This window comes from Cebus imitator, unplaced genomic scaffold (assembly GCF_001604975.1).
Source record: "Cebus imitator isolate Cc_AM_T3 unplaced genomic scaffold, Cebus_imitator-1.0 Scaffold3, whole genome shotgun sequence".
Taxonomy (NCBI): Eukaryota; Metazoa; Chordata; class Mammalia; order Primates; family Cebidae; genus Cebus; species Cebus imitator.
In genome coordinates this window covers 9,729,486-9,753,376 of record NW_016107318.1, presented here as the reverse complement: position 1 = coordinate 9,753,376, position 23,891 = coordinate 9,729,486, and the positions used below count along the sequence as shown (strand labels likewise).

The 23,891-nt window shown below is 35.0% G+C and overlaps 1 protein-coding gene and 1 long non-coding RNA gene across 2 annotated transcripts in view; one reads left to right on the top strand and one right to left on the bottom strand.

The window, feature by feature from the left end:
- The window catches only part of NEGR1 (neuronal growth regulator 1), a 909,650-nt gene extending 887,993 nt beyond the window's left edge, over positions 1-21,657 (bottom strand). Inside the window, exon 1 of the mRNA XM_017530454.2 lies at positions 21,055-21,657. Coding sequence (XP_017385943.1) covers positions 21,055-21,230 — 176 coding nt within the window. The 5' untranslated portion in view covers positions 21,231-21,657. The remainder of the gene's footprint in view (positions 1-21,054) is intronic.
- Positions 21,658-21,964: 307 nt separating this feature from the next.
- The window catches only part of LOC108306740, a 223,006-nt gene continuing 221,079 nt past the window's right edge, over positions 21,965-23,891 (top strand). The window contains exon 1 of the long non-coding RNA XR_001826260.2: positions 21,965-22,258. This is a non-coding gene — a long non-coding RNA (uncharacterized LOC108306740). The remainder of the gene's footprint in view (positions 22,259-23,891) is intronic.

The window sequence follows — 23,891 nt, the reverse complement described above, 5'->3', positions numbered from 1 at the left end:
AAAAAAAACATTCAAAAGTGGGTGAACGATATGAACAGACAGTTTTCAAAAGAAGACATTTATGAGGCCAAGAAACATATGAAGAAATGCCCATCATCACTGGTCATTAGAGAAATGCAAATGAAAACCACATTGACATACCATCTCACGACAGTTACAATGGCGATCACTAAAAATCAGGAGACAACAGATGCTGGAGAGGATGTGGAGAAATAGGAACACTTTTACACTATTGGTGGGAGTGTAAATTAGTTCAGCCGTTGTGCAAGACAGTGTGGCACTTCCTCAAGGACCTAGAAATAGAAATTCCATTTGAGCCAGCAATCCCATTATTGGATATATATCCAAAGGATTATAAATCATTATATTATAAAGACACATGCACATGTATGTTCATTGTGGCACTGTTTACAGTAGCAAAGACCTGAAACCAACCCAAATGCCCATCGATGATAGACTGGACAAGGAAAATGTGGCACATATACACCATGGAATACTATGTAGCCATAAAAAACGAGTTTGTGTACTTTGTAGGGACACTCATGAATATGGAATCTGTCATTCTCAGCAAACTGACATAAAACAAAATCAAACACTGCATGCTCTCACTCATAGGCGGGTGCTGAACAATAAGAACACATGGATACAGTGAGGGGAGCATCACACACTGCAGTCTGTTGTGGGAGAATAGGGGAGGGACAGTGGGGGATAGGGAGGTTGGGGAGGGATAACATGGGGATAAATGCCAGATATAGGTGACAGAGCAATTGATGCAGCAATCCACGTTGCAATGTATGTACCTATGCAACAATCCTTCATGTTCTGCACATGTACCACAGAACCTAAAGTGCAATAAAATATATAAATGTGTATATTTATATGTATATATATTTGAGCCATATATATATACATATATATGTGTTTGTGTGTGTGTGTGTGTATATATATATATATATATATATATACATATTAGCCTAAATAGATGGCCATAGAATAAGCTGACATTAAGTTGGTACTATGAATGATGGGACCATAAAAATATATAGTTTTTTTACTATCCTTTAACATATTTACATTTATTGTCACTTAATTTCATAGCCAATTTGGAGTCCAATATTGTTGTTTTATCACCTAGCATAATGTATTGTATTTTCAAGTCCCTCACATTTTAAAATAGAAATTTAATAGGCAAATCTTCTAATGAATATATAAGAATGTTTCTCAAACTTTTTTATGCAGAACACTTGTTTAAAGAGTTACTTCACAGATAAAAATCCAAAATGGTTTTATTCAAACTATATATTTGTTATGATTTGCCAAAATGTATATTTAGCATTGTCATATTCAATATTTAAATTCTGTAAGTTAAAAAAAATTCTAAAACTTTTTTTTCTGTGAACAAAATTTCACTGAGAACCAACTGTGGGGTCAGGCACCACTTTGGCAAGTCTTGGCATAAAGCATGCAAGATCCATGTTCTTACACAGAAGTAGTTGAATACTACTCAGTCATAAAAATAATAAAATCACGCCTTTACAGCAACATAGATGAAACTGGAGGCTATCATTCTAAGTGAAGTAATTCAGAAACAGAAAGTTAAATACCACATGTTCTCACTTAGAAGTGGCAGCTGAACGATATGTAACATGAACATACAGAGGGAAATGACAGACACTGGAGATCTCAAAAGGCATAAGGGTAGGAGCAGAGTGAGGAATAAAAAATTACCTGTTGGGTACAATGTACCTTATTTGGATGATGTATACACTAAATGTCCAGACTTCACCATTACACAATATCTCTATGTAACAAAACTGCACTTGTACCCCCAAATCTATTTGTTAAACAAAGAATGGTAGAAAGACAATAAACACAGTATCATGAAAGAGCACATCATATGGGGGATAATGGGCATCTTAACATTTGTCTGGGAAGCTATCCTAGATTGGATACTTGAGTGGCAGGGCATGCTTGCTGAGAAAGTACCTTTTACACTCAATCGTGAGTGGCAACAAAGCCGGAATGGTATTTCCCTTATCTACATAGGGTTGGGAAAGTGAAGTGCAATACTATACGTAGAAATAATGATTTCTGTAAAGGGGGTAGATTGGGAGATGAGGCTGTGCCCTGCCTGAGTTCTGGAAGCTTTCTCCTGAAGTGAAAGCTCAAATAGCAGTGGTTTCCTTTATAGTCACAAAAGAAATCCAATTGGAACACAACAGGAGAAGAATACACAGAGTTCATTACCTTTGCCCTTATTTAAAACTCTTATTTTCTTCTGTGACTGTTTGGTTTTCCTGTTTCCATTTGTTTGCCTGACATATATAATAAGCTTTTTGAGGGCAAGAGATTTTTCATTTTTGTTTTTCCTAGGGGATCCCAGTCATCTAATAGAATACTCTCACAGGCTAAATGCTCAAGCACTATTAGTTGTATCAATGAATAAATCATTATCTCCTCCACTCAAAGGGCAAAGATGTTTATAATTACCAAAATATCACTTATCCATTTCTCTCCATGGATGTGCAATAAAGGTACATATATACTTAATTAGTGGTACATTATTTGAAGGTATTTGTCTTCTAAAATTATTTCCAACAGCATACAATGTTTTTAAGGCAATCTCATAAAAAACAGATGTATGAAGATAATGTTGATCAGTTAATCAAAAAGTACTTTATTATGTGGATACCATAAATATTTTATTTTTACTTAAAATATATATATGCATATTTATGTACTAGTCTTAGAACATCAGGTCAACATGTTCTGTTAGCAAGTAACAAAGGGACTAAATTTCTACCCTTCTTCTATCACATACTGTTTCCATTAAGATGACCCTATTTTCAATTTCCTGTTCTTTAAAGAGGAATGACAATTTAAACCTTTGTGAAGCAGCCCCAGTGTAGAAGTCATCTAGGTTTTAATAATTTTCCTTCAAATTTTTGTTACCCCATCTACATATACTTAAATATTATTTTAAAAATCGTTATTTTTAACAATTACCTTTATCTAGCATTTTCAAAGAATTCAACTTTGTTTTTGTAGGAACAAAAGTCTTTCTCAACACATTCATATTTACCTGACCCTGTTAAGATGAAAAGGCAATTGAGAAAAAAAGTTTATAGTCATATTAAAGAGAAGTTTACATATATGCTGTAGGTATCAGATTTTTTAGAAAATAAAGAGTGCTGATTATATATAAGTCAGCTGAAAAAGTTTCTTAAAACATTTTTATTAACATCACATAGATGGATTAGCATCCCCATTAGCAGTCCCCAAAAAATACTATTTGGAGAAATGACCCTCAAGAGTGATCAAAGTGATCTATTTCTTCATTCTTTGAAATTGCCTATGCAAGTTGGATGTTTTAGCTCTCTAAAGTGAATAAAATCTGCTGTTGAAGTTAAATACATGCTTAATAAAAGTGATCTAAAAATCTTTCTTAAAACTTGTGATAAATGTAGTCAGTCAAAACAAAACAGAGAATTTGCAGAAGGTAAAGTTATCTATACTTGAACAGTAGTCTCTGTTCTAACTTTTTTGAATTACTGCTATGTAGGCATATCTTTTGGCAAAAAAGAAAAAAAAATATCTTCATCACCTTCTAAACCCCCAAATAAGTGAAGTGATAAGCAAAAAGGAATTTAAAAAATGACAATGAAAAAAGATAAGGGTGATGGTATAGCGATGGGAAAATATTTAGTAATTTTCAATATATCACCCTTTCCCTAATTTTCTTATCCTTATGTAGATTCACTTCCTCTTAGATGTTTCCATTGTTTATGTAACACATATATTCACTAGAAAGAGTAAAGTGTGATGGGGAATGGAGCACAAAATGAGAAACTGTGTTCTTTGGATATTAGAGGTATCACTAACTATGACAGGTATATTCAATATGGAAGCTAAAATAAAATCAAAAGCTGTTCTGGAGTCCATTGAAAATCAAATAAAATCTGTAACTCTGAGTAGTTTATGTCTGTGTAACCATTAATATGAAGACAAGTATACAGAACAAGAAATTAGACTAAGTTCCAGTCCAAGCTTTGATATTTACAAGACATGCATTATTCATAACAAAAAAAGTCTTTAAACATCTAAGCCTGTGTTTGTTCATTTTTAAAATTGGAATTTTAACACTTGTTCTGCTTCCCTAATAAAGATGTTATGTTATTTAAGTAAGAAAACATACAAACAATACAACATTTTAAGAGACAAATATTATTTCAAAGGTATGAAATATATTTAAATTTTAATTTAAAATTTATAATAAATATTTACAATTATATCTTGATGCTATTTTAATGGGATGATTTAGTCCCATAAAATAGCTAGACATTCTAAATTAAAGTTTTAAATATATAGTCATTATGATAATTATATTTTCAACAATTAAGTCATATTTATTTTTTGATATCTCTTATGCTACAATCTTTTATTACTTGTTATCCAAATTAAAATAACATATATATGGAAACTAAATAACTTCAGAGTAGTATTTTAATTCTTAAAAACTTTTAAAATATTTTATGAAATTTGAATAAATCAATTACTCTTTTTTGGGGGGATAGGGACAGATTCTTATTCTGTCGCCTCGTTGAGGTGCAGTGGCACAATTTAGGCTCACTGCAACCTCCGCCTCCGGAGTTCAAGCTATTCTCCTTTCTCAGCCTCCCAAGGTGAGGTGCGCAACACCACACCTAGCTAAGTTTGGTATTTTTAGTAGAGACGGCGTTTCCCCATGTTGGCCAGGATGGTCTTGATCTCTTGACCTTGTGATCCGCCCACCTCAGTGGGATCAACTACTTCTAATGACAGAAAATACAGCCTCTACTAACACCTATAAACATTTAAAATTTAATAGACTTTCTCAGTGATAAGATAATCTTCATTTAAAATGATAATACTTGATTTCTTCTTAAAAAACTATCATTTTGAACATAAAGAGAAATCTAAAAAAAGTACCAGAGTTTAATTTTCCTAAAGATTAAACACACATTAATAAGAAATTATTTTATATGTCTTTGGTTTTTTTTGAAGATTATGTTAATGTAATAACTTTACAATTATTATAAACTACTGTGTTGAATAAGTTTTAGGTTATTTATTCAACTGTCATTTCTTCATAAAATAGTTCAGTAGTTGCAAATAATTTAACATTTTCTAATTAATCAAAGTTGAATATACCACACTACTAATTTCTATATACCTTACATAACAGATTTTTTTTCTCTAGCCTACACTTATTCTAAACTCTTGGACAATGTTTTTGTTTTAATTATGCATGACTAATGATAGCTGTTTGCCTGTTTAACTACTAACCTATCTGATGATGCCAAATGAAAATCATTTAAAATAGATAATTGACTCTTTCGTTAAGAAGATAGTTTTGTTAGCCTTTAACTTTAATTAATTTTGTAATACTAAGGTCAATCAGTTTCAATATTTCCATTAATCTTTGAGAATATCAAATTTCCTTTTACATTTTTTCTTAAAGAAAAATAACTGAAATGTAAACACCCAATTTAACAACTAAGAATTAATTTGAACCTAAAGTATGTAACTTATTTACTCCAGAATAACAAATCAGTGGTTAAGTATATTTTAAGCTTTCAAAGAAATGAAATATATTCAATCAATAAACTACTTATCGAATGCCCCACTAAATGGTAATATACCCTGTAGGAACCAGAAACTAAAAGTTTTTACCTTTAAAACCAAACTAAGAATTATTTGTTTCTGAAATATCTAAGACATGTAGTATTAAATATACCTACTAAGAACTTAAAAGATATTTTAAAAATCTTCAGTGAGCTTCCTATATTTATAAATTTTAGAAATAATTTTCATAACGGTCTATACAAATCATAGGATTGCCATCATTATCAAACAGAATATTCAAAATAATTTTCCAAATCTGAAGTTTATTTAATTAGTCCTATTAGGAAGGACTTAATTCTTCTTCCTTAGTTATGACATCCTATATTTTATAATCCACGATTCAAAAAAATACTACAGCATGCATTCTAGAATTCAAGTGATTTTATTAAATAAAATTCCAAAAATAATCTTACTTTGAGGTAGTATTACATTTTTAAAAATAGTACCTTACTAAACTCCTAAGATCATCTTTTGTGAGACTATTTCCCGTCCATATTATTATATCATTATAATGTTATTGGTATTAACATTTTCTGGGAACATGACAATGATATTTACAGAAAAGTGTGCCCTTGGCTGCACAAAACTTCTGGTGAATAATTGACATAACATTGTAATGAACTCTAAGAACTGGAAATGCCAATACATATTTACCTTAACAAATATTTCAAATGGGATTTATATAAACTATGTTAACTAATAGCAAACTTTAATAACTTAATAAATTAAAAATGCATATGTACCAGAAGTACATACACTGTGTTAAACTAAGCATGTAAAAGATTCTACTGAGAGAAACAAGTTTTTTATAGACCATTCATTTATTTTTACAAATAGTTTTCTAACCATTATGCCTGTTCAAAGCCTTCAGTGATACAAAGGCAATTAAGGTAACAGTTCTTTCTTCACCAGGTCTATAGCTAGGTAGAAGTCTTTTATAAAACATGCATATAAATAACTAAAATACAATAAAAGAACTTCTTTATACTCACCACACGCATTTTGTCAAATCCTGTATTAAATGCAAGGTAAATAAATTCACTAGGCAAATACATTCAGAAATGTGTGTGGGAATGAGGGAAAAAAAATGCCATTGAGCTAAATTTAGAGAATAGAACTTGAAAGTTACTAAATCTCCTTTTTTGGAAAATCAATTGATGAGAAGGAGAATGCCCCACACAAGAGACGGCAATAGCAAAAGGTCCTATCTGAAATAAAGAATAATTAATAAGTCCCTAAAGCATACTAGAGGGCAAAGTAGTAATCATGTTATCAAAAAACCTTGATATTGGTTGCTCTCAGCTAATTCCCTATAATATCTATGAAGGTTTACTGTTGATATTTATAAAAATCATACTAGCAACATTTGTTTGCTTTATACCAGGCATGATGTTCAGGAACTTCCAAAATTTATCTCATTTAAAATCTTAGAACCTATAGGTTAGACACTATCATTAACCCACTTTACAGTGAGGTAGCCAATCGGAATCAGTTTCCTGATCCAATTTTTTAAACAATTCATAGAATTATGCCACTATTTTCAAGAACCCCATCTTATATACATATGCCTGGGTAACTATAAGTAGGAAAATGATAAGCTATTAAAAAGTTTTATGAGAAATTCAAAACAGCAAGAATAGTATATTCTTACATAGGAGAAGGAGGATGAACAGGAATTTTAATGCGAAAAAAATTATCAAGAATTTACATTTTAGTGATTTTCCCATATTAACATTATATGCATTGTGTCTTACTTAAAGCTGAATATAGAAATGTCCAGATATTGTTTGCAAGAAACTAGTTACATGTATCAAACATGAACAGAATTTCTGAATGCCATAAGAAAATTCAGAAAATCAACTCATCAATTATTGAAATTGCTAGAGAGAAGTGTCATTCATTCCACTGGGAGTAGACATGTCGAAATAGTTCATAAAATAAAATCAGAGAAGTATAAAAATGCTACTTCAATGAAGAATTATTTGCAAAACAATTAAAAATATGGTTTGCTTTGCTGGTAAAATATAGCATCAGATGTCCCTTACACATATCACTTCAACTAAGAAAAAAGAAAATACAAGTTTATTGCAGAAACACATAATGAAGGTAAGAAGAATATGATGCTAACAAAAGAAATAATGAAGATAAACCCTTTATGAACTCTGAGAATATGTCAAAAACTGATGATAAATTTAGAGGAAAATCCATGTATAAAAGCATCACAGGGAAAACAGTATGAAGAAAAATTATCTCAGATGAAGAAAAAATAACTCCAAGAAGTAGAAACAGTATGCGTGAGATGGTCATCATACCTTCAGACTTCCTCTACTCTTCACAGTATCAGAAAGCTGCCTTGAATTAAAAATAGGTAAACCTCAGAAGTTATCAGAGAGCAAACAGAATACACCAAGTACAATATAACATATAAAAATTTATTTAACTAGGTTGTTCTGGCCATAAATTATAGCTATATTAAAGGAAGAGGAGGAAGGCAGCATAAGAAAGAAAATTAATAATTAAAGAACATGAACTGTGTCTGACACTGCTCTAGGGACATTCACATATATTATTACAGTGTTCACAATACGCATGGAAGTCGCTCTCAGTATTTCCATTTTACAGACAAGAAAACTTGAGTCTCAAAAAAACCAAATAACTTACTATGGCCACTGAGCTAAGGGTTAGTGAAGTACAGATCCACACTTAACTTCTTTATAACACACAACAGTGTTTAAGAATACAGACTGAATTACAACATAAATTCAATAGATGGGAACTTATATCTTATCATCATTGGATCTAAAACTCACAAAAAGTGCATAGCATACTACAGAGACTCGATGCATTAATGCCGAAATTAGGTGAATGAACTCCTGAAATAACACGGTGCCTATGGAAAAAACTACACAATGAATGAAAAAATATAAAATAAATCTCCAAAGAAAGAAAGACTAAAAATCAATTCAACGATTCTAGAATTTAGTAAACATATTCATACAAATAGCAATATACATGATTATGAATTTTAAATAATATAAATCAATGCTGTTGACTGTTACAGTCTTGTGTAGAGCCGAATTAGATAACAGACTGTAATATAAAATTGATAGAATAAACAATATAAAATGGAAGGGTGTAGGAATGCAAAGAAGGAGCTAGAACTGGGTTATAAAGGTTTGAAAGTAATTTTTAACAATGTGAGACAAAAACAGTACTTTACTGGAAAAGCTCTGGATATGCAAAGCAGCCACAGCCATCATGAAATTTTACACTTCTCTTGAGTATACATGTCAAGTCTCTAGAAGATGGATATATAAGCACATTTTAAAAGATTCTTAAATTATATACTACTGTATACAAACAAGTTTTCAATCAATTAGGCTATAAACTATATAAACTAGTTCTACCAGCAGCGGAAAAAGGCAAAATATCTAATATGTTTGATTTTATTCATTGATGGCGATTAAACATAAGACTCTATACCTTACTGCTGACGTTATTGAAATTGGAGTACCAGGGGCTTTTATAGGTCTCTGAATCTTTAGATCTTCCTATCTTGGGAAATAACGGTGCTTAAAATTATTGGCTGCCTAATGCCTTTCAAAGGAGTGAATCAAGGTGATTCAGCTGTTCAGGTTTATATCAGAATAGGCATTCAGATAATTAAATTAGGGACTTGGAATACTATAACAAGGAACTACTGATTTTCATTTATTTTAAGGACTAGAGAAACCTTCAAGAAATATTGTGGTTTTGAAAGGAAATGAGCATGAGCTTTTGAGACACACAGGCCTAGAATCAAATCCTGGTTATGCATTAATAGCCATAATAAAGTTCAGAAAATTACTCAACTTCTATGAGGTTGGTTCTCCATTTGGAAAGCAGAAAAAGTAGAGTTTGTTGTGAGGATTCATTGCAGTGACCAACATGTAATACCTAACTATAAGTGATGTCCAATAGCTATTTTTCTATTATGTTATCAATAGCTTGTAATCATTAGGGATGGAATCATTTTTGGACTAGAGTTTTTTTTTTCAGAATATCTATAGTTTTTAAAATTCATAATTTTCCTATCTAGTAAATGCATGTGACCATTTAATATATATGCATATATATTTAACATATAGCATATACATTTAATACATATGCCAAATATGTAGCCTCATTTAAACAATTTCACATCTTCCTCAAATATAGAACATACCTCCTTGACATTTTTAATCACTGTAGACTTAGCAGCTAAAAGGCGGTTGGTATTCAGTAAATGCTTAGTAACTGAATAGCCAATAAATTTATCAATTGTTTTGATCTAAGAGGTACAAGATAACGAGAAAGGCACTGGGCTTGGGATAAAGGACCTGGATTTGAATTCTGGCTTACACACTTCCTAAGTGTTCCACCTGGGTCAAGTTATCTTCCCTTGCCAATCTACTTGGCTATAAGACTGGGAAGGCAATACCTTATTGTACATAGTTGTGAATGTATGTCATATGGTAGATGTTCTGGGACTGTGAATTGAATCTGAATCATAATATTGATGATGGTTTCATCATCATGGCTGTAAAACACTCTGCTATGCTTTTTGCAAGTATGTAGAATTAGAGCAAGCATTCATACATAATTCTGCGATTTTATTCAGTATATTGCCTATGGCTACAATGGCAATGTATAGGGAAAGTTCTTGCCCATACCTACCGCTTCTGAACTACATTGCTTTCAGCATAACATACAGATGCCTCAAGGAACCATAAACACATTATTTAATCCTTAATAATTATTTGCTACATTATCCATAATCCAGAGTTTGCTATTTTTTACTGCTTGTCCTCTTATCAACTATTCCAATGTTATCACTAATTGTCCCATTTTCCATTTTAAACTCTGTCACAAATGTTAATCTTCATCCTCTTTCACTGCCATTACATATTTCTAATTACTCTTACTTCTTCTTTTCTGTTTCTTTCCATTTCTCACTGATGTCCTCAATGTTTCATGTTACCACCCAATTACAGTGCTCTCTCATTTCTGGTAAGCAAATCAAATCACCACCAGTCTGTTGAGCATAAAATTTGTGGTTCCACTTCTTTTGAGGGCTCTGGGTCTGCACCCTAACAGCTAAAACATTTTTAGTGCATTTCTACTTCCAGGTGTGGGGCCAACTGCCAATAGATTTCAAAGGGAGATTAGGAGAGAAAAAGCAGCATAAAATTATTAGCTAATGTACTTTTAGTACTTACTATGTGTTATGTACTGTTAGCATTTTACATGCAACATCTCATTTAATCCGTGTAGTTCTGTTGTAGAAGCAAGGTTTTTGTTTAAGGTCACAGAATCAGTAAAAGTAGAGAAGCAAGAACTCAAGCTATACTCACTTACATTTTTGGTGTCTCAAAGCATGAACAATTTCAATAAAACTAAGCAATCATGATAGACAATAAACTTTGCAAATAAGCAAAAGTAACTTCACATCTAGTTACTAACAATTTATGAACAAAAATGATAAAAAGCATAAGATCAAGAAAGAGATGCAGAATATTTTTCAAAGATTTATTATAATCCCCCAACTATGTGAATAGATTCTTGGAAGTTGTGACTTTAGGTGAAACAGTGTACAGTGGGTAATTGAAAAACATCGTTTTGTTCCATGTTGATTCATTACAACATTGATGAGGGAAGAAAATTTGTTCTCATTATATGTCATTTTGCTTCAGTCAGTTTCCAAAAACTTATCAACAATATTAAATAAGCATTTACTGTATATATAATTTTCTTTTGTGAATATATTTCAAAAAATAGCCCCTGACCCAATTGCTGGCCAAGGTATAGGGCTACTATCTATGTTCTAAAATAAATATAGACTAGTAACAAGAAGACATACACTTGAATGAAAAATATAATTTTCAAACTTCAATATATACAGTGTATATCACTTAATCATGGAAAGGTGATACGGTTGGGCTGTGCCCCCACCCAAATCTCAACTTGAATTGTATCTCCCAAAATTCCCACGTGTTGTGGGATGGACCCAGGGGAGGTAATTGAAACGGGATGGGGGAGCAGTCTTTCCCATGCTATTCTCATGATAGTGAATATGTCTCAGGAGATCTGATCGGTTTATCAGGGACTTCTGCTTTTGCTTATTCCTCATTTTCTCTTGTTGCCACCATGTAAGAAGTGCTTTTTGGCTCCCATCATGATTTTGTGGCCACCCTAGCCATGTGGAGCTGTAGGTCCAATTAAACCTCTTTTTCTTTCCAGTCTTGTATATATCTTTATCAGTAGCATGAAAACAGACTAATAATGCAGAAGGTTATAGGTTTGTAATTCTTTCAGTTATTTGATAACTTATATGAAATTAAATATGCTGTCTCTTATTGTAGTTCCATATAATGCAATTTCTGGGCTTAATTCTATGTTATCCCAAGTGATCTAAAGTTTAAAGTAATTTGATGATAAGTCACTAATACAGCTTAAATTACTTTCTTCCCTCCCTTTCTTTCTCTTCCCTTCCTTCCCTTCTCCTCTCCCTTCACTCAATATTCGAGTTTTAAATGCTAATAATCTACCAAGCACTATGCTAAGTAGTATACATGCCACTTGCTATTCAACTGATAAATTACCAAATTATTTATTTGAAAAATACTTACAAATCAAATACTACTATGTATCTACATATATTGTCCAGTAATAAATATTCTATTTATAAAATTAGAAAAACTTTATGATCTCTTTGATTTATTAGATACCCTGATATAATAGGATGAAATGCTATTAAAGAAAATATATAAAATATCTTCTGATTACAGCTCTTATATTCACAATATCTCTTAAATAAATTAATACCTCTAAATTTAACAGTTGCATGAAAAGAAAGAGGTTTCTGAAGACAACAGAACACACCTTTTAAATATGGCCCTCTAAGTCATCTAAAACTTTTAAATACGTTATGGCAGTAATCACAGCTTTAAATACACACTAATACACACACAAACTCTATCATGTAGCATGTGCACTGGACCTATGCCTGAATGATGTAGAAAAATGCAGTAAAGAACAACTGTGTTCCGGACTGAGAAGGATTATAAGCATCTTCCTTAAATTGAGTAAATTACCAGCTACTTGGAAAGTACAATGTATTGGCTTTTATTCAAAAGAGCAACATTTAATGCTGGCAACACTGCCAAATTCCTCCTTCCTTTCCTCTATTCCCCTTTTCTTAGAGAAAGTGATTAAGAGACCAATACCCATGCCAGCTGAATGCTTATAAGAGCATCAAAGGTCCTCTGTCAGGATTCAGAACTTGATATGGCTTAGAAACCACTATACCAATAGATAACATCCTCAATATTATAAATCAAAGCCATATGACCACATTAAAATTCTATCAGCTAGTATCAATACACTGTGGTTTATAAAGTACTGCTGACCTACCTCTGGGAGAGGGTTAAAATGATACAAAATTTCTGCTATGGTTTGGGGCGTGTAGCTACTTTTTACAATTGAGTTATTCATTCATAACAATAGCAAATTCTTTCTACATCTGTATCTTTATTAATTTCATTTAATTAGAGCCTTAGGAGAAAGGAAGAGGAGGCTCCATAAGTTGAGGTAGAAACAGAAATAAATGTTAGGAGGTCACAATAGACATTTTGCTATTTTGAACTGTTCCTGTTATCTGCTGATTGTAATTGTCAAGGGCAAAATCCTTCCTATATAATTTAAAATCTGAGATCTCCTTAAAAGTATAACTACATTTCAAAATCTTACAAATAGTTCATTGCATTTCAAACTTTTCTGCTTAAACCTACACTAAGAATACACTTGAAATCTTAACATAGCACATATACACACATATGCAAATATACACAAAATAGAAGTTAAAGAATACTTTACCTTTATTATGTAAAATGTCTTATATTTTAGTATATTTTAATAAGACCCTTAGCGAAAAGTATATTTCCTTCAAAGTAGACTGTGCCCTGTAACTTAAAGACACTGAATATTTCTAATGTATATCTCTTAAACCACAAGACTTCTGCAGGAATTATTTAAGGCAGGAACTGTTGATATGTGGATTTAACAATAATAACAAAAAACACTTAAATACATTCATTTTTCACCTACCCTTCCATTGACACATTAATTCAAAAATTAATGTTTATTGGCCTGAAACATGAAAGCTGCTGTGCTAAGGCCCTAGGGATAGTTGAATGAGAGCATTTTACCACTAAAAGCCCATGTGTTTTTTAATCAAAATTAAAATAGCAAAGAAAAACAGAAAATACATCTTTGCAAAATATCACAAAATTTCTATTATTTAATTTCATAAATATTTCATGAGTTATACCACTTTTTTGTAATAGATACAGTAGAGTAATTAAAACAATTTGATAATAATTATTCCTTTGTCGAAAAATCTGAGATTTTACTCTCTAGTTATATGGGAAGTTTTTGTTTCTACTGGTTAATTTGAAACACATGAAACATATGACAAAATAAAATGTAAACCAATTTAACATTTTCTTTAGAAAAGCAAAAAGACAGGTAATAGGATGCTCCTGGGGGGGAAAAAAAAACACTAAAAACTTTTTATTTTCATATGCGTAGAAAGTACCCATGACGATCTTTATCAGCAAGCTTCCAGAGAAATGTAATGGATGATACCAAGAAATTCAACTTTCTTCCAAATTCAGAAATCCTCTCTAGAGCATCCCTGAGAGAGAGTCATTTAACTAATGATAGTCTTAAATTAAAATTTTTCCTGAATAATTACAGAAAAATGTACCAATAGTAGAACTCAATGACAATTGCTTATTTATATAGGAACCTGACACCCACATAAGTATCTTTTAGAAAGTGTTTTGCACACGTAAGCGAGAAGTTCACCACATCATCTGATATACAGTTAAGAGGGAGAAGTGGCTTTCTCTATAACTCCAGCTACTTGAGGTATAAGGATGGCTTGAGGCCAGGAGTCCGAAACCAGTCTGGGCAACACAGTAAGACCCCATCTCTAAAAATAAAATTAAAAAAAAATATCCAGGTATGTTAGCACGCACCTGTAGTCCCAGCTACGCCGAAGGCTAAGGCAGGAGGATCACTCGAGCCCAAGGATTTAGAGGCTGCAGCAAACTCTTGATTGTGCCACCTCACTCCAGCTTATGGGATGGAGTGAAACTCCATGTCAAAAAAAAAAAGTGTAAGTTATGGGATGTCTATGTTTTAATTTCTACAATTGTGAAACAAGATATGGCAGAAAAATGATCTGATTTTTAATCAAAAGATTCCACTGGTTTGAGAGACTTATTCCTCCAATAGTCAAATACTTAAATTATGGATATTGTCATGGTCATATTCTTCATAAAAGCTAGAAACATATATTATCACCTCAGATGTTATTCTATATAAGAAATGACCTTTAATTTTTCTTGAATTCAATAGACAACACTATAGGAATTGTCTTAACATTTTGATCACATATCTACTAGCAGGGTTTAATCCTAGTTTTTTTTGGCTCAGTCAAAAAACATAACATTGTTATTGAATCACGTCAATATATGTTGATCAATTCAATTTATTTTCCACACGTAGCAATGTTATATATTTTCCTACTGAAATTGTTTATTAAATGTTATATTAATTCAATATTTATTCATACAGTTTATTATTAACATAATCTGTATATGGATTAAAAAGCCAATGCACTTGCCTTTTTTCTTTGTAATAAGCCTCAATACTGTTATGGTTTAACCTCTATGCATGTTTCCTTAAAAAACTATTACATGCAGTGCTAGTGAGTAACACTTATGGTGCCACAGGCAAAGCAGTCACTCAATCAAATGTAATTAAAATCACAAAAACTATCACTTTTCACTATGTATCAGTCAAAGTTCTACAAACAACACTTAAACCATTTTGGATATTTAAAATTAGAGAATTTAATGCAGGAAATGTATTTTAAAGGTGATGGAATACCTGAGAAGCCAAACAGAAGATGGTAAGATAAGCCAGCGATTAGTAACATCAGGAGGCCACTACTCCTCCTGGGTTGAAGGAAAAAAGGGATAAGGCAGTGAAGAAAAACAGAGGAGCTAGTTACCAGGTGGATGTCCCCAAAAAGGTTCCAGTAGAAGATGAATACAGTGCTATACACAGGCCAAAACAATGAAAAAGGGGAGAAATGCCCTATCCCCTCACTTCATGATATTGTCCCTTCACCATAAACTACTTTCCATTGGCTAATGACAGCCTGAAGATAGTTGGCATGGAAGACGAGGTAGTGTAGCTTAAAGGATTAGCTCCAACCTCCACCAACCGACCTCCCGCCACTCCCATAGCACAGAAGAGTAGATGGGCAAAGGACGGGTGTGGCCAATCAGGCCCAGAAATGACAAAGACCATGATGTGAACATTTCTGTAAGTTCTTCAGAAGTCAGGCATTACAGAACAAACTTATTCCACGGAGCAATTTAACTGTAAAGCCAATCCATTTTTAAAAAGTAGTTCATTAACATGCTTGTGTTCAAAGCTCTGTACAACTACATGGGCTTTTGAATTCTTCTGAACTAAAAAGATTGGGCAAAATAAATTTATCTAGAAAATTAAAAATATTATCTTGTTCTTTTATTAATAAATAGTTGTCTACTAATGTGTAAGGTAATATATCTTGCCAACAGAACAGTTCTGCAATTCAACATAGGTAACACAGAGCATTTATTCCATATTCTAGAACATATTTTTTCAGATGGACTATTCTCATAATCTATTATCCCTCCTCTTTAAAAAAAAAAAACTCAAGATTTAAAAAATATTTTATAATACTATTTAATAAACATATAGGTTTTAAAATAGTGCCTTAATGTCCATAATTAAAAATACCTGTAAAGCTGAACAGTATATTTGGAATGTATAAGGCATCAGTGTATAGAAATAACTCAACAGAAAATGTGAGACTCTCAAATAATATTCCTAAAGTACAGCATAACTGATTTTTACTGCTATTGTTAATTCTGTATTCTCATACAGAAATCATTTATTTTATTGTAACTAACAGCATACATTTCAAATCGCAACTAGTTAATGTAGTCTAATCAAAAGGCAAATGTAGTGAACAAATAGGATAAGCACTTATAAATATTTGCCATATGCATTCATAAATTTACTTGTAAAAGTTTTGTGGCTTCCAATAATGTAGAAGTGTGCAATAAGCAAAAGCCTTCTTTCGTATTACAATATCATAGTAGGATATCATATAATTTCCATTCAAATCTATTGCATGAAAATGACAAGAGTTGTGTTCAACTCTGCTAAGGTATAAGAAGATATCACAATTAAGGAAAGAATCTTTCTTCCTTTCTTCAATTAAAGCATGACAAACAGATAATAGGATATTTTGAATTGATATCCGAAAGGCAGCTAAAAAACTACAAACTTCATATAGAAGGACTGAATAAGAAACAGATTGAAAAAAAATTAGCTTAAAAATGACACGTGTTTTAAAAATGTGCAGGCACTGGGAGAATGTAAATGAGGATGTTCATAGTATTTCTCCAAGGAGTATTAAACATTTTTGACATGTTTATATAACAGTATTTGTTAATAAAGTAAGAGTAAAGCAACTGATTCATATTAAAGTTACTGCAAAATGATTTTTCTAAAGTCTCCTGAAATTTATGTATTGTTCTAGAGCGGAGTTCTATTCTCCTAAATTCTCCAGTTCTAAAAACGCTGGGTTCTGAAGCATAACCAATGTAGTTCTAGCATTTCCTCTTCTTTGCTAGATCAGCCCCATGACACATTAACTCAGATCTTCCATGTACTACAAAATGAAACTTAAAGACTGGAGAAAAAGTTAATGTCTCCATCCAAGATTAACAAGTTAGATTAAGAACAAAATACTGTATATATTAAATGCAGTAGCAATTGAAGTCTATATTTAATAAGTTAATGAGAACAACTTGTGTTTATAGCAAATTACAATGTATTTTATTCAAAGCTTAAAAAAAGGAAATATCAAACGTAACTATATTGAATATCTGCATCATTAAATACTTTATCAAGAAGGTCCAAATAATTCAAGTGAATCATTCAGAAATTTAGCACTGGGTAACATTATTAAAAGTAATGAACATCTTGATACTTCATATATATGGCTTCACTAACTCTAAAAGACAAAGATAAAATGATACAAATATTAAAATTATTAAGTGGAATATCATCATAAATCCCGTATTTAAGCTAAACGGAAAAGATGATTTACAAAATGATAGACATAGTAGATATCAGAATGAGTTTCCCTCGGGTATTATAACTCCACTTAAGGAAAGTTTTTTTTGTCATGATCTTCTTCTCAAAAACAGACATTCTGGCACTTAGGAGACAGAAATGTATCATTTGACCTTTAAACTTCTGTTTCATTAGAGTAACCACAAGCAACAGAGTCACTGACTGGCAAGTTTGCACTTTAAGGCCTTTAGCACTTAAAGTTATTTGATAACTGTTATGTCACTATTTGCTTTTTATTAGAGACACTGTGAGGAATAAGTTACATTAAAAATAGAATATATTGTGCTAAGCTTGATGAATGATATCATGTAATTCAGTAAAGTGTTCTCTTGAGCAATTCATTCATGTACATTGATGGGACGGGGCATATGTTTGAAGGGTAGAATTTTGTTTTGTTTTCTAATGAATTAGAGAATAACAACAGATATGGTTTTAAGTATACAACGAAAAAACAAAATATGACTGTGACATTACTCGATTAAAAAAATACACCACCTGAGTTGCCTATACCGAAATAGTCCTAAGCTCTATCTGTATTGGCCTATGAATAGAGGAAATTACCAGTTGTAGAGAAGAGTCAAGAAAAAATAACTGCCAATATTTAACATTTTCTAATGGAGAGATAATTTCTTATAAATACATATGTTAAATTAGTTTAAAATGTACAGACAATGTAAGAAGTTCAACAGCTGGATACTTCTTAGAGAATTTCAGAATTACGATAAGCAAATTGTTTTGAGTAATATGTAATGCAGATCAAATTTCTATTTCATATGACAAAAAAAATGTTTATTAAAAACTAAAACCTAATTTGTTAGAAACATTAGTGAAAAGACACAGAGACTCTGTTCTTTTTAATAACTTTAAAAGTCAAAAGCTCCCTAAATATCACAAAATGTGGGACACAGGATCTAAATGGATGAGGTACAGAGCACACAAAATAAACAAGGGCTGCACCAAACCAACAACACTGGAAATATATGGTCCCCACATACTAGGGAAGCTTCACCGTTGGAAGCAATGAGTGAACTAAACATAGGTGTCCTGGAAGCAGAATGTGGGTCCAGCTATTTTAATTAACCATAATATTTATTAAATTGTTGTTTGTATGGGAAACCAAATACTAGTATATATCGTTGAAAGAAAAGCAGTCTCTTGAATCCTTTAGGGTGGAAATGGTAATGCTCACTACAAATAAGCAATGTGTTGCTTGCTACAAACATACATATTGCAGCTCCCATGATAGGTGTTTGCAACCTCTGAAGATAGTGTTTTGTCCTTACCACTGTTGTTCCAACTGCTAAAACAAACTTAACATAAAGAGTAAATACAGGCTTAATTTATATTCTCTCTGTGACAAAGAGTTTATCACTGTTACCAACAATGAAAAGTTTTTATAAATATGTAACAACAAAGATATTAGTTACTTTTGTATATACTTACTGAAATTTTGTATTCACAACACATATTATTAAAAACATATGTATTGGTGAATATAAAAATTATGACAGTATTCCAAATTTGAACTCATAGGCATGTTCCAAAAGCTGTAAGTCATATACCACACCCACATCATTAAATTTAAACATGTTGCATGATTCAAACAGAAACATTTCCCACTCTTTCACTTAGACATGTCATGTGCACTGATGTGCAATCCACACTTATAAACCAACTACCACCCAGTGGAGAGAAAGAAGATCTTTCAGGGAAATGTGAGGTGGGGTGGCAGGGGGAGAGGGAGGGTGATGAGAACGAAATGAAGGAATGAGGGCGTTTAGCTTTGTTTAGATCTAAGCTTTGCTGATCATCAATTTGTATTTTCATAGGTAAAATATTTCCGGACTCCCACTCTGCAGTGTTGCTTAGGGGTAAAATCAGAGTGTGGATGTTCATTAATGACAAACCACCTCAGAGCTCAAGCTTAGGGGAAAGAAAGGAAACAGGGAAAGTGAGAAAAAGAAGAAAAACTGAAGACTGAAGGAGGGAGGAAGGTGGGAAGAAAGGGGATAGGAAGACACAGAAAGAGAAAAAGAGAGGACAGAGTGAGAGCCAGTGAGAGAGGCAGTGTGTACACATGTGTAAGTGACAATGTGGAACAGAGAAGGAGAGTATGCCTTTCACACAGTGAGAGAGGGTCTGAATGTGGATGGTTCTTAGAGCATGGAAGTGCCAGTGCCTGCGAGGATGTGAGAGTATGTGAGGGAGTATGTTTATGGAAATGAGATTTATGAGGGTGAGTATATGGTACTGGAGGGGGAAGAGTGACCATTCCTGTGTGTGCCACAGGGGTGGGAAAGGGTATGGGGAGAGGGATGAGAAGTGGGAGTCAAAAGAGGGAAGACAAGGCACAGAATAGGAACATTAGGAGGAATGAAAAAAATGGACAAAAAGGAAAAGAGCAAAGGAGAGGAGGAAAGGGTATTAATTGTGAGAAACAGAAATTAGAGCCGTGGAGATACAAATGAGGAGAAAATATGCGAGGAAATTTTTAAAAAGGAGGGAAAAACAGAGGAAATGGAAAATATATGAAAAGAGGTATCGGAGGGAAAAGGAGTAACAAGGAGGTGGGGAAAATGGTATAAAAGAAGGAGGAAGGAGAAAAGAAAGAAAGGAGAAAGCGGTTAAAGGAAAGAAAGCTAAACAGCAAGAAATCGAGCCTAAGTGTCCAAGTGAGAGGGAAAATAAATGGGAACAGAGAGCTAGCAGTTTGAAAGAGTCGCTTAGGCTGGAGTAAAACAGAAACAAACCTGATAAACTTGCCAGACTCTCCGAGAGTACCCCATGACAGTAAAACAGAGACCTTGTACATTGAGTTTCAAAGTGGCACCTGCCCCTCCTTCTAAACCTGACACTTCACTCATCCCCGGGCTACTTGGTGTTCCAGCAAAGTGCTTTAGCATCACGAGTCCAGCTTGCTACCTGCCCCAGCAAAAACGGGCCAGGGCTCCGGGAAGGATCTGCACCTGGAATGACTGAGATGTGGTCTTTCCACGATAAGCACCACCAGCATGATTGCTCGTGTTATAAAGAAGGTAAAGAGGGTGAAAAGAGAGACAGAAAGATAGACCGAGATAAGTACGAAAAGCACGTCGTTCTTCCTACCTAAGCACTGCCGTGTCCCCTTTTCTGACCATCATGTTGTCCACGGCGGCCCAGGGGAAGTCCACACTCTGTCCAGCCGGGAGGCAGGAGGGTAGCAGGCAGCACAGGCTGAGGAGCACCGCCGCCAGCCACTGGTTCGAGCAACAAGCACCCTGCACCAACAGCATCATGTCCATCCCTGCTAGGGCTGCTCACTCTCCAGCAGCTTTCAGCTCGCACTCCCCCACCCCCTGGTGCTGGCGAGTCTTCCCGGGAACCAGGCGGCGCGCCACAGGATTTTTTTTTTTTTTTTTCTGGTGGGTGGGTGGGTTTCTTTTCTTTCTTTCTTCCCCCCCTCCTAGTTGTTGGGTGTTGTTTCTCTCTTTTTGTTTTTCGGTGTTTTTGTCTCCCCTCCTCCTCCTCTTCGCTTTCCCTCCCTCCCTCCCCTCCCTCCCCCTGGCACCACACTACACCTCCTCTCGGTTGCTTTTGGCCGCGTCCGGAGTGTGTCTAATTCTTGGGCGGCTCGCACACCATCTAGCGAGGAGGCGAGCGCGCCGGCGAGTGAGGGAGGAGGCGCGGCGGCGGAGGAGGAGGCAGGGCGAGCGGCGGCGGCGGCGGCTGCAATCGCAGCAGCAGCTACAGCAGCAGCAGAAGCAGCGCGGGGTGCAGCGCCGGCCGCCGGCCCCCGGGCTCGCGCGCGTTGCCAAGCGGCCGTTTCCTTAGCAACCTCGCCCGGGGACTGGGGATGGAGAAGGGGGGGGGGAATTTAAAAAAAAAAAAAAAAAAAAAAGTGAACCATAACTGAGGAATGTCTAAGAGGATTGCTTGGGCCCAAGAATTCAAGGCTGCAATTTTGCATGTTCTTCAAATGTACCCCAAAACCTAAAATACAATAAAATAAATAAAGTGAATTTAAAAAAAAAAAAAGAAAAGAAAAAAATAAAGCAAGAAAAAAAGAAAAGAAAGACAAAAAATAAATCAGAAGGAACTGTATGACAATTATGCAAACTGAGGGGAAGAGAGAGTAACCGTAGAATGAAGGCTTTCCTTACTGTCGTAAGCGCTAGAGGGATGCTTTGCTAGAAAAGTCTCCGTGTCGGGGCAGGGGTGAGGAGAGCTGAGGGGCGCTTTGCCTTCCCTCACCTGTGCGTTTTACCTCACGAGGCACCGTAAGTTTGAAGTCCTCCAAGTTGTGGTCGGCGCCATCGTGACGCCGGCGACTGTGAGTTGTTTTTTTGGTTTTTATTTTCTTCTAATCTCGCCTGGGTGGTTGTGCTGCAGTTAATGAGCAGCCAACTAGTTCTCTCTCTTTTCTCGGGAATAGGTAGGGACGGTGGCTGCTTTTTGCGTGGACACGAGGGGGTGCAAGGCCTTGCGATAGAGCAGTTTGTGTGTCGTCTGTGGGGTCCGCCAGTGTGGGATGCAGGACGCCCCTCTTTTATCTGTGCGTGTTGACACTAAGTTGTGTGTGTGAGGGGGAGTGTTTATGGTCAACATGGAGTGTGTATGTGACGGAGAGTGTGTAGTACGCGCGCGGGCCAGCAGGGGCCTGTGCACGCGCGGCGCGCATGCGCGCTGGGAGGGACGGGGCGGGTCTTGCTGGGAGGCAGAGTTGGGAAAAGACTGCAATCAAGTGTTTTAATTGTGTAGAGCCAGGCAGTCGAGTTATGTAAGAGGCAGTTTAACCCATTTAAGGCTATGTGGACGAATGATCGGCGCATCCGAGACGAGGCAGGGCAGAGTTAAGGGGTTTAAGGAGTCGCAGGGTTGTATTTCTTAACAACCTCCAAACCGGGTTGAACAGCCTTGCTCCTCGGCGGTGCGGAGCGGTAACCCCCACTTCCCCACGCCGCAGCCTCTCCGCTGCTCGCTGGGCTGTTTCCAGCCCTGCCCTGGCCCAAGGCAGGAGATACTAGGCATGGGGCCGACCGCTACTCTTTTTTCTGCTTTCCTTCTTGAGTTGATTTCCAGATTCAAGATTCCTAAGCTTTTCCGGGCCATTTGCAAATCAATGCGAGAACCGAGGCTGTGTCGTTAGCAGTTACACCAATCAATCTGGTTCAGTGAGGTGTTTCGGAAGCAGAGCGGAGAAGTGCAAGTGGGAGATAAGTAATTAAAAAATATGCTCTCACCCCCACCACCACTTTTTCCATTCCTTTACCCCATCCCCCGTTAGCAATCTTTGAAGAAGATTATCTTTGCCAGATCCCAGTTCTTCCTCCTTTGGAGGAAATAAAGCAAAACACACATCCCTAACTCGTTTTCCATAATGCTTGCAGGGTCCTTTGGCAAAGCGCACCGAAGCAATACTCTCTGCAGGGGTCAGCATCCGGCTGCCTCCCCTGACTGAGCTCTTTACGAGGCAGGCAGGGAGTCGTTTTGCTTGGTGGTAGCAGCCTTCAGAGTGATTTTTATCGCCATGCACGGGGATATATGGGGAAAGGGAAGGGTTCCCATCACCTGTGACCACCCAGACTGGCTTATCGAAGAATCTTAACTAGCAACACCTCCCTGCTGAACTGACACTCCAAGGCTGGGCAGTTAACGGAGACATTTGCGGCAGGAGTTACTGATGTTAGTATTCAGCCTTAACTCAAAACCGACTCGGAAAATGAGAGGGCAAGAGTTTCAACCGCATTTTGAAACATCAATAAAATGTTAGTCATTTGCGGATGAATGAAAACATTTTCTTTACCGCCTGGTATGCTAGGGAAATAATTGTCAAATGACAGACTCTCAGTAATATCGATGCCAGATACCTAGCTAACACTGTCATCGTGTTCACTGCACTTTTCTATCTTGCGTGGCACGCTGATGGATAAAGCATAAAATTATGTTGGGCAAACGGGGGGATT